The sequence below is a fragment of the Rhincodon typus genome, chromosome 4 (assembly GCF_021869965.1).
Source record: "Rhincodon typus isolate 14 chromosome 4, sRhiTyp1.1, whole genome shotgun sequence".
Classification (NCBI taxonomy): domain Eukaryota; kingdom Metazoa; phylum Chordata; class Chondrichthyes; order Orectolobiformes; family Rhincodontidae; genus Rhincodon; species Rhincodon typus.
In genome coordinates, this window is record NC_063335.1 from 44,489,129 (window position 1) to 44,506,758 (window position 17,630).

Sequence of the window (17,630 nt, forward strand, 5' to 3'; positions counted from 1 at the left end):
TGCTGGTTAGGACTCAGTTCAAGTGTTGAGTTCATTTCTAGGCTCAGCACAAATTCAGAATGATGTCAGGATTAAAAGGCTTAATTGATGAGGACTAGTTGCATAGACTAGGCTTTTATTCCCTTCAGCACATAAAGTTTAGGATGGTCACACAGCCTAAAGGCTAAGATGTCTGACTTCTGCAGAGACAGATGTTATCAAAAGATTGCAGGTTTGAATACTATGATTACTTTCATGGTCTTGTGGCAGCGAGGTAGTTTCCCTACTTCTGGGCCAGAAAGACCTCATTTAGGTTCCTTCTGCCACAGAGGTTGTCATACATATGCAAACTTGTTAATTAAAAATAAACGTGTTGGTGAGACCACACCTGAAGTACTGCATACAGTTTTGGTCCCCTTGTTTGAGAAAGGGTATATATTGGCACAAGGTGGCTGGGGGGCAGTAATTCAAAAGAGCTTCACCAGGTTGATACCGGAGATGAAAGGGTCACTTATTAAGAGCAGTTACACAGGTCAGCCATCATTCATTTGAGTTTAGAATAAGGGGTATTCTTGTTGAAATATGCAAAGCAGTTTGACAGAGTGATTGTTGAGGTGATGTTTCCAACAGTGGGAGGAGTCTTGAATTAGGGGATGTAGTTATAAAGGGTTCATGTATAAAAATGAGATGCAAAAGAATTTCTTCTCTCAAAGAATAGTGAATGTCTGGCATTCCCTAGCCCAGAAAGTTGTAGAAGTAAGATCACAAAGTATTCAAAGGAGAGGTAGACAGATTTTTGGAATATCAGGCATTTGAGGGTAAGAGGAACAGGCACAAATGAAGAATTGAGGCCTTGGCCAGATCAGTCTGTTGAATGGTGGGACAGGCTTACGGGACGAAATAGCCTACTCCTGCTCCTACTCATGATGTTTTTTTTAATAATTTTAAGGGGCAATCCAACTGGAGGTGTTTAAAATGATTAAATGACTTAATGGGGTAGAATGAGACAGACTACTACATTTGGTGAAAGAGTCTGGTACATGAAAGCATTATCCTAAAAGAAGAACCAGATCAGGTCAAGAAGGACCTCTTCAAAGGGATGCGAAAATTTGGAAGATGCTCCTATAAAAAAGCTGGTTAGCTAGGTTAATTGAGAATTTCAAAGCTGAGATTGCCAGATTTTATGAGGCATGGGTATTAAGGATATAAAATCACATCAGCAGTTCACATTGAGATGCAGATCCGCAATGGTCCATGCGAATAGTGGAACAAGTAGTAGGAACTGAATAAATGACTCTTTATTCCTATGTTATATTGTAATCTTGCACTATGAATTGAATGCATGGTACTATCGGTCACGCTAACCTCATCACAATTCTCATTGATGTATTATCTTCTACCTGTATCTGGGCCTTCAAAGTTATCGACAGGGTTCAATATGGCTGATGTCATCTTTCTGGCATGCAATAATAATATCTTGTGGTATTACTGCCTTGAACTGCTCTCCTTTCCCTCACTCAATGAAGCAGCTCAAACTCTAATATTACTCAATATCTCAGAGGAGTATGAGTCAGCATTCTGCTAATTTTGCCACAAACTTGATATCACGTACCCACTTTGGTTCATCACCTTTTTGCTTTTGCCGATTAGATTTTCCCCATGTAGCTTTTGGCAATAATGACCATTGTTTGCCTCAAAATTAAAATAATTTAGCATATTATTCTGTACATTCTCCAGATCATCTGCCATAATCCACAGAATCCCTACAGTGTGGAAACAGGCCATTCTGACCGAGTCCACACCAATCCTCTGAAGAGCACCCCACCCAGACCCATCCCCATTCCCTATCCCTGTTACCCTGCATTTCCCATAGCCAACGCACCTAACCTACACATCCCTGACACTAAGGGCAATTTAACATGGCCAGTCTTCTTAACTTGCACATCTTTGGACATAATCAGTGCACGAAAAACTCTAAAAAGTTTTATTTCTGCAAATATTCTCCCCAGCAAAAATTCTCTTTTTACCTTCAAAATTCAATCTTTTCCGAGTAGCCCTACACAGCTTTCTGCCCTTCAGAATCAGCGATCACTCACTACGAAGCTACAAGTATTATTTTCCCACTGTGCAATTAAAATCTTTGTAACTGAATGACCCATCCAAAATATAAAAATATCAGCATCATTCTAAATGCACAATGTTGCACTGAAAAACTACGGTACATGGGTCATCAGCAATCCACAATTGTTAACAATTCAACCCATAAAAACTCATGCAGCACCATTCTATTTTACACAATGGACTAATGGACTTTTTTTAAAAGCTGAAATTCCTACAGCTATGCTATGTATTGCAAATAGAAAATGATATAGGGATGTAATGGCTGAGAGTTTCGCCTTTGTGCTTCAAAGTATTCACAAAACAATCTCCCTGCAGTAGTGTCTTGTTTCAGAACTCTTAGAAAATCCAAGGCGAGCAGTTAGCTTGATCTAGAGTCCAATACACAAATTATAACAAAGCTACTTAATACCGAGTCATTCAGCCTGAAAATCCAACATAACAATTTACATCTACCAAGATTTACATCAAAACTAACCATAAAAAGTATGGTAAGTCATTCATTGAAATCATACTATTTTAACAGAATAGAAACCTATTCTTCAGGGAATGTATTGGAATAAAAGATAATCTCCAGCTTGTTTCTTTTTAAGATATACAATTGTGATGGATGGTCAGTGAATATTCTGTTGGAACTGACCACTATTACAATGTCTTAAAAAAGTATCACTGATGTCTAAAAGGTGTTCATTAACAAATAAAGAAGCTGGACCACAGCATGTACCAACCTTCAATGTGCAAGGGAAGTGAATTAGCACACAACGGCTCTCAGGGTACACTCTTCATGTTTACACTCATTAATAAATTGAAAGCAGAATACTTCCTATTTCAGACAATTCATATGTTAGCATAATAAATCTTACCTCAGCTAGAATTCTCAAACACAATGTAAGCAAAATAAAAGCTACTGTCCTTGCACCAATACGTTTGTCATTTTCCTATACCAGCCATTCTGTAGTGTGGACAGGATTACACTATTTGGGGCAGTCTTTGCTATCAGCCTGTGCTCATGACAAAAGGTCTGGCTAAGCTAAACTGGATCCTTACAGCAAGTTGACAGACATCTGAGCTGGATCTTAACCCAGTGGTCAGAATATTCACTGGCCACTCCATCACAATTGTACATCTTAAAAAGAAACAAGCTGGAGATTATCTTTTATTCCAATACATTCCCTGAAGAATAGATTTCTATTCTGTTAAAATAGTATGATTTCAATGAATGACTTACCATACGTTTTATGGTTAGTTTTGATGTAAGTCAAGCACATTGGTGAAAGGTCATTCTATATTAATGCACCATCAAGTTATCCACCTCCAGATTTTTGTTCTTATTCAAAAACAACTACAGCAGTTTGGATGGATGCTCCTCAATGCTTTCTTTCTTGTATGTAGGGCAGTCTTTGGCCTTTAGCAAGAGCAGGTCATATTTCCTTAAAAAATGCAATATTCAATGCAATTAACCACTTGCACTCGACCATACATGATTAATCTATGCCAACTTGGCTGGAGGGAGTGTATTGAACTCATACTGGTAAGTGCGCAAGCTGGATTCAATGAATGCAGGAACTTCATGATAAGCACTACTTTACGGAACCTTTGTTTCTCCAGTTGCCATAGTACAAAGTCAAAACTATTTCTTTTGTAAAAGACTGAATTAATGGTCGGTGTCCCTGATTATATCAAATAAATTCTGATGATTGAAATTAATAATCATGTCACATCAACATTTGTACCAAAGCTAATATTCCAGTAAATAGATGAGAACCATTTTAAGTGCATAAGGAGAAAAGAAAGATACAGAAGGATGTGTAGACAGAGGTAGATATGTCAGAATGAGAGGAGGTTTGTGAGAATCATAAATATTGGCACTAACTAGTTGAGCTAAATGGCCTGTTTGTGTGTTGGAAATTTTAGGAATTCATCACAAAATACATTTTATCACCCTGTTTAGGAAGATTTTGAGAGGAAACCATAAGTTGGAATTTATCAGATAATACAGTTTAACAAATCACGTTCTGCAATAAATGTCATACCTCTGAAGGAACATTTTCAGATCAATAATCTTCAGTTTCAAGTCTATATCACATCTTGTATCCTTTTGTTCACTCCATGATCAATTATATAGTGAAGATTGGGCCTTCTGCAATGAACACTTATTTTTCATCTCAGATTGATATTTAACTTCTATCTTTCAGTTCACAAAATGCTACAGAAATACCTTTGTTGAAAAACCTTTTAACCCACTTAATTACTGGCAATGAAAAATACTTCAGCATTTATCCCTGGCATAGAGATAGAAGATAAAAATATTTAATATAAAAGACACAGGCAACGAGCATGACAGAAGTCAGTTACATGTCTGTAATTCACACAGGACATAAATACCAACATTGAGTCTGTGTAGCTGGTTGCTCAGAGCTTTCTGTTGAACTTCCACCTATGTATAACTGAATAGTGTAAATGTCTATGCAAATTCTATGCATTAGTGTCAACTCCACATCAGAAGAGCTCCATTCACATCGGAGAGCATCATAATGAGCCTCATGGAATAGTAGATGGCACATTATTCTCAACAGTAAAGAATGTCGTTTGTTTTCACACGATGAAACTTAGACACAGCTTTAGCTCAATTAAGTACATCATTCTGAAAACAGAACATCACCTGCAAAGTTTTATGCCCTGTTGCTGATGGAATTCTCACACTTGTACTGTTTAGTTTGTTTGCTGAACATGGATCACTACATAAAGTATAACTAATGAAGTACCACTCGGGTCAGTGCTAATGACAAGATAGGTAGGAATGCAAGTTGTCAAAAGGTGGCACAGAATTTGCATAGGTATAAAGACAAAGTAGTATCCAATTTACGAGACAGAGTTTGCAAATTGTGATGGTACAGAGTGATTTGGGTTCCTGGTCCATTAATCACAAAGTTTGTACGCGAGTACAGCAAATGATTAGGAAGACAAATGGAAAGTTGTCCTCTATTGCAAGGGGAGTGAAATATAAGACCAGGAAATTATACTGCAGTTGCACAGGGCGTTAGTGTGACCACACCTGGAGCAGTTTTGTAACTGTATACAGTTTTGATCTCCTAGACGAAAATGGATGACTTTCAGAGATGGTTCACTCAACCCATTCTTGTAATGAAGTGCTTACCTTATGAAGAAAGGCCGAACAGGTTAGAAGTTTGCAAGAACGGGAGTTGATGCAATGAAACAAACAAGATACTGAAGGGACTGGCTAGGGTAGATACCAAGAGAATGTTTATGGGGGCACTAAAATTATGGGACATAGTATAATAGAGGTTTCACGTAGAACACGGAAATGGGGATGAGAATTGTTTTTTCTCTCACAAGTTTGTTAAAAGTGTGGGACTTTTTAATCACTCAGGGGATGTGGGTATCACTGGCTGGCCAGCATTTATTGTCCATCCCTAGTTGCACTTGAGAAGGTAGTGGCCAGATGCATTCTTGAACCGCTGCAGTTCGTGTGCTGTCAGTAGACCCACAATGCCCTTAGAGAGAGAATTCTGGAATTTTGACCAAGTGACAGTGAAGGAACAGTGATATATTTTCAAATCAGGATGGTGAATGACTTGGAGGGGAACTTGCAGATTGTCATGTTCCCAAGCATCTGTTGCCCTGGTCCTTCAAAATGGAAGTGATCATGGGCTTGGAAGGTGCTGCTGAGAATCTCTGGCGAATTTCTGCACTGCATCTTGTAGCTAGTACATACTGCCGTCACTGAGTGTCGGTGGTCAAGGGAATGGATCCTTGTGGATCTGGTGCCAACCAAGTGGGTTGCTTTGTCCTGGCTGGTGTCGAACTTGACTGTTGTGGAAGCTGCAGTCATCCAGGGATAAGGGGAGTCAGGAGATGAATTACTCATTGCGATATTTCTAGCCTCCTACTTGCTCTTGTAGCCATTGTATTTAGATGTTGAGTCCAGTTAAGTTTCTGGTCAATGGTAACCTAAGGGTATTGATAGTGGAAGACTCAATGATGGTAATGCCATTGAACATCCAAAGATCATGGTTTGATTGTCCCTTATTGGAGATTTCATTACCCCTGGTATTTGTGTGGTGTAAACATTACTTGTCACTTGACAGCCCAATCTTGATTTTGTCTAGGTCTTGTTCCATTTGAAAATGGACTGCTTCAGTATCTGAGCAGTTATGAACAATGCTGACCATTGTGCAATCATTGATGAACATCCCCACTTCTAACCTTATGATGGCAAGAAGGTCATTGATGAAACAACTGAAATGATTAGGCCTGGGACACTACTTGGTAACAATATCCTATTTTTTTCCCCATACCCTTGCACAATGTTTCTATGCAAATAATCATTCAATGCCCTCTTGAATGCTTCAATTGAAACTGGTTTCACCACATTTTTGAGCAGTGCATTCCATACTACTGAGTAAATTTTATTTCTCACATCACTATTACTTCTTTTGCACATCACTTTAAATCTGTGCTCGTTATTGTTCCTTTTATAAGCAGGAACAGCTTCTCTCTATCTACTTTATCCAGCTGAGTCATGATTTTGAAAACCTCAATCAACCCCCTTTCAGCTGTCTTCCCGCTAAAGAGAAGTCCCAACTTCTTCAGTTTATCCTCATGACTAAAGCTTCTCATTACTGTACCATTCTTCAAAATTACTTCTTTACTCCCTCCAATGTGTTCAAACCCTTCCTATAATGTGGTGCCCACAACTATACACAAAGTCCAAGCGAAGTCTAATAATTATCTTTTACAAGTTCAACATCAACTGCTTGCTTTTGTACCCCATGCCATATTAATAAAGTCCAGAAAACTGCATGCTTTATTAACTATTCTCTCACCTGACATTTTTAATGATCTGTGCACATATATACCTAGGTCCTTCTGCTCCTGCACCTCTTTTTAGAATTGTACCCCTACTTTACAATCAAATCCACATGAGAATGATTCCAAAAAATGGCTAGAGGCAAAATAACACTGATTTGTTATACCATTCAGTCCTCAACTATATACTTGTGGAACACAAATACTATTTGTAGGTGCTGAAAGCCCTGCAAAGTGTTTTAGTTTCTGTTATCTTCATAGAGTGCTGGAAGATGTGGTCTATTGATAGCTCATTAATTTATTTTCAAAGTACAGCAATTCAGCTTCTCATAAAATTGCAGTTACCACAAAAGGGTGTGATAAATAATTTTCAATTTCATTATACTGATGATCAGCAAAATTCAGTACCGCTTGCAACTCCTCAGTTACTAAAAAATGTCCATGTTCTTATCCACCAACACCTGAACAACATTCAGGTAACTTGCTAAGTTATATTTGTGTCACACAAATGCCAGGCAATGACCAACCTCAAAAAGAAAGAAATCAATTGTGTTGACATTAAAATGGCATTACCATGTTAACAATATTAACATTCTGGTAAATACCATTGATCAGAAAATCAATTGTATTAATCATATAAATACTGTGACTACAAAGGCAGGTCAGAGGCAGGGAATTCTGAGGAGAGTAACTCACTTGACTCCACAAACCTTGCTCACTACCTAAACAGTACAAGTCAAGAGTGTGATGAACTAATCTCCACTTTCCTGGATGAATATAGCTCCCAACACTGAAGAAGCTCGACAGCTTCCAGGACAATGTAGCCTGCTTGATCAACACTCCATTTACCAACATAAATATTCACCTATTCCATTAGCAACACACAGTGACAGTGGTGTAAGAGACACACTGCTGAAACTCACCTTGACTCTTGAGTGCAGGTGCATAGTTCCTCGAAAGCAGAGTCACAGGTAGATAGGGTAGTGGAGAAGGCATTTGGTATAGTTGCCTTTATTGGTCCGTGCACTGCATATAGGAGTTGGGAGGAAATGTTGCGGCTGTACAGGTCACTGGTTAGGCCACTTTTGGAATAGAATCATAGAATCCCTACAGTATGGAAATAGGCCCTTCGGCCCAACCAGTCCACACTGAACCTAAAGCATCCCACCTAGACCCACATCGTTATAACCCACCTAATCTACACATCCCTGAACACTACGGGCAATTTAGCGTGGCCAATCCACCTAGCATGCACATCTTTGGACTGTGGGAGGAAACTGGAGCACCCGGAGGAAACCCATGCAGACACGGGGAGAATGTGCAAACTCCACACAGACAGTCACCCGAGGGTGGAATCGAACCCGAGTCCCTGGTGCTGTGAGGCAGCAGTGCTAACCACTGAGCCACTGTGCTGCCCATACTGTGTTTGTTTCTGTCTCCCTGCTATAAGACAGATGTTGTGAAACTTGAAAGGGTGCAGAAAAGATTTATAATGATGTTGCCAGGTTTGGAGAGTTTTGAGCTGTATGTAGGGAGAGGCTGAATAGGCTCGGGCATTTTTCTCCTGGAGTGTCGGAGGCTCAGGGGTGACCTTATAGAAGTTTATAAAATCATGAGGGGTATGGATATGGAGAATAGTCAAGATCTTTTCCCCAGGGTAGGGAGTCCAAAACTAGAGGGCATAGGCTGAGGGTGAGAGGGGAAAGATTTAAAAGCTACCTAAGGGGCAACTTTTTCATGCAGAGGATGTGTGTGTATGGAATGAGCTGCAGAGGACGTGGTGTGGGCTGGGACAATGACAACGTTTAAAAGGCATTTGGATGGGTATGTGAATAGGAAGGATTTAAAGGGATATGGGTCAAATGCTGGCGAGTGGGACTAGATTAATTTAGAATATCTGGTCAGCATGGACCAGTTGGACGGAAAGGTTTGTTTCTGTGCTATACATCTCTATGACTCCTCTGCCAGCATGTTCCAAACCGATGACCTCTACCACCTTGTTTGGTATTACCACAATCCCAAGTTCCTTCTTATACACCAACCTGACTTGGAACTATATTGCCATTTCTTCACAGTCATTCATTCAGTATTCTGGAACTCTGCCTATAGTAGCATTCTGAGTGTGCCTACACAACACGGAGTACAGTGGTTCAAGAAGGTAGCTCACACCAACACATTAAACCTAGTTAGGGACCAAATACTGAACTTGTCAGCAATGTCCACATCTCAGGAAAGAATAAACAAGAGTGAAAAAGATTTTAAAAAACTGTTTGTTTATGCCAAATTTAATTATGTAAATACAGAAAGACCTGTAAGGAGTTTCTTCCTCCGTATATCTCAGTAACGCCTTGGTTACCGAGAACGACTGTAAACGACATTTAAATTCTGACATCAGGAATTGAGGATGAGAGCAAATTGCTTCTCAACTTTAGAACAACTTAGGTAAGTTAAAAACACAAACAATTTATTGCAAAATGAAATTTTTTGAACATTTCTTTAATGTGGGCTGAAGCAATCATTACACAGGTGACACAAAATTATAGATTGTTATATTTACACCTGTCAACCAAAAAAAAACTGCACATGGAGAGGTCAACTCTCGATACAAACCAGGAACAAACCACAATAATTTACCATTAGATACAATTCTAGTTTCAGTTTGATAGCCTGCTTTTACAATATGCAAAACACATCAATTTTTTACCATTTCAAAAACAATTCTGTCAGTTTACACATTATTAAAATTTTGGCAACATTATTTAATATTTAACTTCATGAAGAGATGCAAGATACATAATGAAATGTTAGAATCTACTTCAACACACTACCTGTTATTGAAAAGTTTCCCTACAGTTTTACAGGTCTTAATGGTTACAATTAAGTCTCTATGATTTCAGGTTTTTAAAGAGCTATTAAGTAACTTTTGTTTATTAGCATCATCTGCAATCTGCATCAGCTGGAGTTATTACCATATATCAGTTATTCCTGTCTCACCTATTTCATTTTAGTTTCAGAATCAATGCACACACTACAAAGATAATGCTGTTTTCTAGTCAGGGGCTTGTTTATTAAACATGTTGCAACTATGAAACGTCAATTGCTGGTTTGCCTAGTTTTTATTTTACAAAAATCAAAAATAGCTTCACATCAGTTTATTTAATTCAAACAGCGGATTCCATGTTTCAACCTCTAGAATGTTCTTGTATTCTCTGTGCTTGATGGAAATATTTCATCTTCTGTGGTCTGTGACTCCTGAGGTGTTGAAAAATCATCTAAAAATATTTGCAAGTCTGAGCTAAAAACACAACTTTAAATACTTGAAGTGGCTAACACTTCGAAATGCTTTGAGAATCAAATGATATTCCAAAATACTGTCACCACCTCATGCTGACACCTATAGGGTGCTGAGAATCAAGAGAAGGGAGAGAATAAGGTTGGAGGTGGCAATGAGCATTTACTGACAAATGAAATACAAAACTGACAAAACAATAAGACTTAAGGTTACAAGAAATGCTAAATACATATTGACAAATTAATCATGCAGACAGGAGCTGGCAACTATACACAATGCTTGCAGTACTCTGTCATTTTTTAATTTTCTGTATTCAAATATTACTACATGGCAGATATGAATCAAGAGCTGCAATACATAACAAACAAGCCCCCAAAAGTATTCTTAAAAGAAGGTACATTTGCACAAGGGATAAGACCTGAGCTGTAATTCTATGGCTACTGCTCTGTCATAGCATGAAGATTTTGCTTACTTTTCTTGAAGTTGTATTATATGGGTTTTAACTGAGCCCAGCCTGCTGGGTTAATCTATTTCTTTTTTTTTATAAAGAAGAAACTTTGAGAAAAAGGCATTGTTACCTACAGAACTCCCTGCTCCCTTTGACTTTTAAAAAGGTATGTTACTACTTTATTTCACATACTTTCCATTATGTTAGCCTAAAAGTCATATTTAAAATTAGAAAAATAGAGGGGAAAAGGGAAAGGAGGTGAATAAAGTACATGAACTAATGTGGATTTGAAGAGATGACACCTAATCACACGCATTCAAAAAGCTAATTTCTGTGGACAGTTAGATTTAACAAAAGCAATGCCTAAAACAGGATATGAAATTATAAGTTGTGTGATTGGATATGGCTCATTTCAATAGGATCAACATTAAGCACTATAAAACTGCAGTATGCCTAGCTATCAGTGTAAAAACATCCATTTTGTAAGGGCGGTCATTGTCATGGCACTCTATAACTAAACATTAAATTCACACTGACTCATTATGCCCTATTTGTTCTGTATTGCTTAAATTATGTTAGCTGGTAGTTATAATTTCCACAATTTACTGTTCAGACAGTAACTAAAGTTAATACTGAATGATGCTGCTTATCGCTCCATCCTAAAGAAATGAAGAAATAACATGAATAAAATCCCACTAAGCTAAAACTTTAATTTTTCTTTACGCACCATTAATTTGGTGCATTCTTCATTAGCTTGCTGTTACGATCAACTTTACATGATATTCTTTTAAATGAAATTATTCATTCCAGAATTTTATAAAATTGAACATGTTATGCTCTATCAAATTACAGTGAAATTCATAGCATGTCAGATATGATTTGGCACCTTCTGGTTTGGCAGAAGGGAGGGGAAAAAGCAGCTGGTAAAATAAAAAGCTATAACAGAAAACAGGTTTTTAAATTTACAGACCATAAATTCCAAAAAGGTAATGCAATTAGTAAGAATTTCCCAGCCCCACTATTTGCCTTACCACCCTACCACCCCGCCTACCCCTTACTGCTTTTTCTCTCTCTTTCACCAGTTTCCCCTCTCATGAGCTTCTTAAATAAAATACATGGTGGTATGTCATTGAGATTCTAACAAAATAGATTGCTCTGAGTGACAGAGAATCTACTTTAATCTCTACAATATATACGTTTATGAAAGCCTTGGGGCTGAGCGATCATTAGTAGTTGTTTTTCTCAGTTTCACTCCACGTCGGATAGCGCTCAACATATCTTCACCTTGAGGGGGCTCCGCAGCCTCAGCCGTGGAATGCTCACCTGCCGTATCCAACTCTTGCAGGGTCAAAGCTGAATCGGTACAAAGCTGCTCCCCAGATGCAGCTGCCAGTGTGGTACCCAGGTTGGCTGCTCCAACTTCTGAAGTCATCTGCTGGTTCATCACAGACTGCCTCTCTTCATCATCTGTGGGGCTAAGAGATTGGGATGGCACAGGAGGGACAACAGGTGCCAATGGGCAACCAGATGATGGTATACTGCTTCTCTTTGGAGAGACCTGCACGATTTCTACATCCTCAGAACCTTGTTCTGGACATTCCTCCGGCCCAGGCTGCACATCTAATACGCTACCTACATCAGGCACAGTTGGTGTTTTAACAGGAATCACCGGAGTCTTAATTGGTATCGGGCCCCCTCCTATAGTTCCTCTTCGGACTGATGGTTTGGTTGAAGGCGTCCGCCTGATTGTCGCAACTCCTGGTGTCATCATCACCGGTCCACTGTTGGTTGGTAAACCTGCTGTAGAAGCAGGGCGCTTTGCCTGGAACATTCGACGATAGGACTGGCTTATATCACTATTTCGTGGAATAGTGGAGGACTTGTCAAACTCTGTCTGTTCAATATCTTGATCACCACTAACTGAGAAGTAATCGTAATCTGAAACTGAGTAGAACATTAAAAAAACACTCGTTTTTTAAAGTTCAGACAATTTAATTCAATCTGCATTGTAGTAAAATCTTGAGGCCTCTGTTAATTAAAAAACGCATTGTTTGAAACTAAATGTTTTATTCCATTCTTTTCTCTTGTACCTTCTAAATACATATCCAGAATCAAAGTGGCAGTCAGCAAGGTATACACAGAGGTAACAAGGTATAGAGCTGGATGAACACAGCAGGCCAAGCAGCATCAGAGGAGCAGGAAAGCTGATGTTTCGGGCCTAGACCCTTCTTCAGAAATGGGGGAGGGGAAGGGGGTTCTGAAATAAATGGGGAGAGAGGGGGAGGCGGATAGAAGACGGATAGAGGAGAAGATAGGTGAAGAGGAGACAGACAGGTCGAAGAGGCAGGGATGGAGCCAGTAAAGGTGAGTGTAGGTGGGGATTTAGGGAGGGGATAGGTCAGTCCAGGGAGGACGGACAGGTCAAGGGGGCGGGATGAGGCTAGTAGGTAGGAGATGAGAGTGGGGCTTGAGGTGGGAGGAGGGGATGGGTGGGAGGAAGGACAGATTAGGGAGGCGGGGACGAGCTGGGCTGGTTTTGGGATGCGGTAGGGGGAGGGGAGACTTTGAAGCTTGTGAAGTCCACTTGCTTCACTATTTTTGCAGAGAACCTTTTTGCCAGATCAGGGTCTTTAATACAAGTTGCCAGTAAATAATTGGTCATTTGAATGCAACTATTTTCCTATTGGAAACAGCTCCCTCTATATGTATTTGGAGAACAGGTCCTCGGTGTATTTTTTCAGAGATAGTAGGAACTGCAGATGCTGGAGAATCTGAGATAACAAGGTGTAGAGCTGGATGAACACAGCAGGCCAAGCACCTGATATATGACCTGTACATATAAATCAGTTGAAAAATCTCATTGCAGCACATTTCAAATAAAATTCAAATGAGTTACATGACCAACAAATGGCACAAAATAAAAAAATTATCAATTACATAATTTTAGCAAAACAGTGTTCCTATAAACAAGTGAGGATTGCTGCAGATTTGCTTGAATGTGCAATGTATGGCAAGTGACAAAAGAAAAAGTGTTATGCGATTCCCGACTGATCCATTGTTTTTAAACTACTCCTGAATGTTTCAGTCAACCAAATGGGAATTCAAAGACAGGCCTTCACATTTATTTCTTATACCAAGGCGAGATGCCAGTGCAAGCTGCATAACACAACATCTCAGAATAATGAAAATTCTTTGATTGCTTGACTCAACTAGCTACCTGCTACTTGGATGAGAATCAAAGATGTGACTAGACCACTGGTTTTCCCACTGGAATTTAAATTGCTTTGTTACTGGGTTGTTAATGATACTGTTCGCTTCAGGACTAAAATTGAGAAACTATCAATAAAGAAAATATACATTTCTAATACGACATCTCAAAAACTTACAAGTGTTAAAATTTAAACTGAGGTGTAGGAGCCAATCCACATTAAGCTATTTCTGTAAGCCTTTTGTTTAACTTTAATCAGATAAAGGGACCAAAATAATTCAAATTCTGGCTATATAGGAGTGAAATGTTGGTAATATTTATCTGGTTATATTTCCTATTATTCGGAAGTCCAGTTTGAATTGTTTTTTTTCTAATATGCATTAAGTCTACATAAAAGATTCCCAGCTTTACTTACAGTTTTCTGAGATACAAAGTGCAATAAATTTAATAAACACATCTCTTATTTCAAACAGATGCATCTCCTGATCAACTTAATACATGTTGTTTAACAACCACTGGTACATGGTTGAAATCTCAGATTAAAATGTGCAAACACAATTGGTGTGTCTACAGCAAAATGACACAGATACTCATGTTTAAATTGACCTTTGAAGCCTTGAAAAATCCCTACAAAAACAGGGGTCAACTTATACACTGACTAAAAAAATGAAATGTTCATCTTGGTGTGGGAGGTTGCCATTTTAAAATGTCAACAGAATCTGATACAAAGAGTGGGGACATATGAAGACTGCATGAATTCACAATAAAGCTCATATCACCTGATGAATCTCTCACACCCATAAGGTAAATTAAGTGACACGTGCCTTTTCAGGAAAAAAATTAAGGCTGACTTTTAAAAAATTCATTTACAGGGTGTTGGCATCACTGGCTGAATCAGCATTTTTGCCCACCCTTAGTGCCCTTTTATTTGAGTGCCTTTCTACAGCCATTTCAGAGGCAGTTAAAACTTAATCATGCTACTAATGGGAGCATATAGCATATCATGACTGAAGGGACCATTGCACTGACTATATGCAAAATTTAAGATCTTTTTCTTTTAATTAAAGTTTGTTGTTACCATTATGTCAGAGCATCCAACAAGCAAGTTGTGTTTACCTTGTGAAGGGATTGTGTCCTCAGAGCAACATGGTGTGGTTGTCTGTGTACTGTATCCACTGGAGCACTGCAATGAATCTCTGCTGCTCCTCTGAGTATCCAGCTGTAGACCTCTACTGAGGGCCAAAGCTAGTTCTTCATGACTTTCTGCCTCCTCCCCCTGCTACCAAATACAAGCAATCCAAAGTAAATTACTACTGCGCTGATCTACCTAATGCAATCATATTTTACGAAGAACAAAGAATAATTCAGCACAGGAACAGGCCTTTTGGCCCTCCAAGCCTGTGATGACACATTTTGCCCATCCATACTAAAACTGTCTTCATTTACATGATCTGTATCCCTCTGTTCCCTACCTAATCATGTATTCATCCAGGTGCATCTTGCATGCTGCTATTGTGTCACCACCTCCTCTGGCAGCGTGTGCCAGGCACTCACCACCTTTTCTGTGAAAAACTTACCTCGCACACCTCTGTTGAACTCAAAACACCACCAACGCTGACGCCCCACCCCAACACCTTGAACCTGTGTCCCCTAGTAATTGAGCCCTCCACCCTGGGAAAAAGCTCTATACCATCCATTCCATTCATGATCTTATAAACTTCTTTCAGGTTGTCCCTCAATCTCCTGCATTCCAATGAAAACCAACCCAGTTTGTCCAACCTTTCTTCACAGTTGAAATCCCCTATACCTGGCAACATCCTGGTGAACCTTTTCTGTACCCTATCCAAAGCATCCACATCCTTCTGGTAGTGTGGTGACCAGAACTGCACACAATATTCCAAGTGTGGCCTAACCAAAGGTCTATAAAGTTGCAGCATAACTTGCCTATCCTTATACTCGATGGCCCTTCCAATGAAGGCAAGCATGCCATAGGCCATTTTCACTAACTTATCTACCTGTGCTGTGACCTTCAGTGATCTGTGGACCTGCACACCTAGATACCTCTGCATATCAATACTCCTAAGGGTTCCACCATTCACTGCATAATTTCCAACTGTATGTGACCTTCCAAAATGCATCACCTCACATTTGTCCGGATTAAACTCCATCTGCCATTTTTCTGCCCATGCCTCCAACTGATCTACAATTTGCTCTATCCTCTGACAATCCTCCTCACTATCTGCAACTCCACCAATCGTTGTATCATCCGCAAACTTACTAATTGGACCAGCCACATTTTCCTCCAAATCATTTATACAGGCCATGAACTGCAGAGATCCTAGCACTGATCCCTGCGGAACACCACTAGTCACAACCCACCATTCTGACAAGCATCCTTCCACCGCTACCCTCTATATCCTATGAATAAGCCAGTTCTTTATCCATCTTACCAGCTCACCCCCAACACCATGTGACATCATGTTTTGTACCAACCTGCCATGAGGGACCTTATCAAAAAGGTCAAAAATGTGTAACAATCTCTTAATATTTTGTATTCAGAAAATATCATATCTAGGCTTACTTTAGGCCCATCCTTTGATTTTGTTTTTCATGAATTCACCCTTTTGATATAAAACTAATCATTACACCATCAAAATCACAGTTTCAAAATTAAATCTACTACATGAGCAATATGTAAAAATACAACAATTTTTAGCCTTGAGTATTCTCTAAAGCTAGGAAGATAAAATATTTTATTTGTAATAATAAAAACAGGACATATGCATAATATTTCCAAACAAGGAACAGCAAGTAAGTTGAACGTTTAAAGGAAAACCCAAGTACAAAGCAATCAACAGTCTCATAGTTATTACCCTTGATGCAGTAGACACAGTCATACTTCTAGTTCTCTGAGCCTCCTCTATTTGTACATTCTGGCCAGCAGACACTGGAGTCTTAGCTTCAGCATCTCGCCGCTGCTCTGAGTCTTTACGCCTTGGTAATGTATTTACTCCTGGTTGATCATAAGGACCTGGTCTGGCCCAGTCCTAATTAAAATACAGCAAGTATTTGAAAATGTAAATAAAGATCTGCATTTTTCAAAACTTCTATGAATATCAAATCAAAAGCTCCAAAACATTGCATTCTTAAGTAACACAGACAAGCAGATGTTTCCCCACTAAAGTTATGGTACGTATAAATAGAAGTAGGATGGCTACATTCACAAGTTTAGTGAAATAGATTTGGCCTGGAAACAGATTGTCTTGATAGTCAAGGGATTGTTTCTAGGACACTGTAGGAAAAGAACTCAGGAATAAAGATAATTGAATTGAAAGATAAATGAATTTGCAAGAAAAGGAAAAGTATGAAAATCACACACCTATTCTAAATTATTCAGGGGAAAGATATACATTTATCTGTGTAGCATCTCGTAAAATCTAACAGCAAGCAACAAAAGATAATATTAAGATCAAATGGTGACAAGCTCAATCAATGAGGTAGGTTTATAAGAAGTGTCTTACAAGAGGAAGAAAAAGTGGAGAGATAGAGAAGATTGCGGACGATAGTAGCAGCTTTAATTTAAAGACATTACCATAACAGACAACTGTTGCAGCACTGTAGTACTATTTCTGTGAAGGCAGCAGGTCTGATTAGGCATGATTATAAAAGTGTGTGTGTGTTTGTGTGTGTGTGTGTGTGTGTGTGTGTGTGTGTGTGTGTGTGTGTGTGTGTGTGTGTGTGTGTGTGTGTGTGTG

At 39.0% G+C, this 17,630-nt stretch overlaps 1 protein-coding gene across 4 annotated transcripts in view; it reads right to left on the reverse strand.

Moving 5' to 3' along the window:
* Window positions 1-11,357: 11,357 nt before the first annotated feature.
* Window positions 11,358-17,630, reverse strand: part of LOC109927803 (MTSS I-BAR domain containing 1) — a 184,080-nt gene continuing 177,807 nt past the window's right edge. For all 4 annotated transcript variants that reach the window (XM_048596068.1, XM_048596067.1, XM_020527831.2 and 1 more), the window contains 3 exons: window positions 16,749-16,922; window positions 14,992-15,154; window positions 11,358-12,611 (listed from right to left, as the gene is read on the reverse strand). In XM_048596068.1, coding sequence (XP_048452025.1) covers window positions 11,866-12,611; window positions 14,992-15,154; window positions 16,749-16,922 — 1,083 coding nt within the window. In that variant the 3' untranslated portion in view covers window positions 11,358-11,865. The remainder of the gene's footprint in view (window positions 12,612-14,991; window positions 15,155-16,748; window positions 16,923-17,630) is intronic.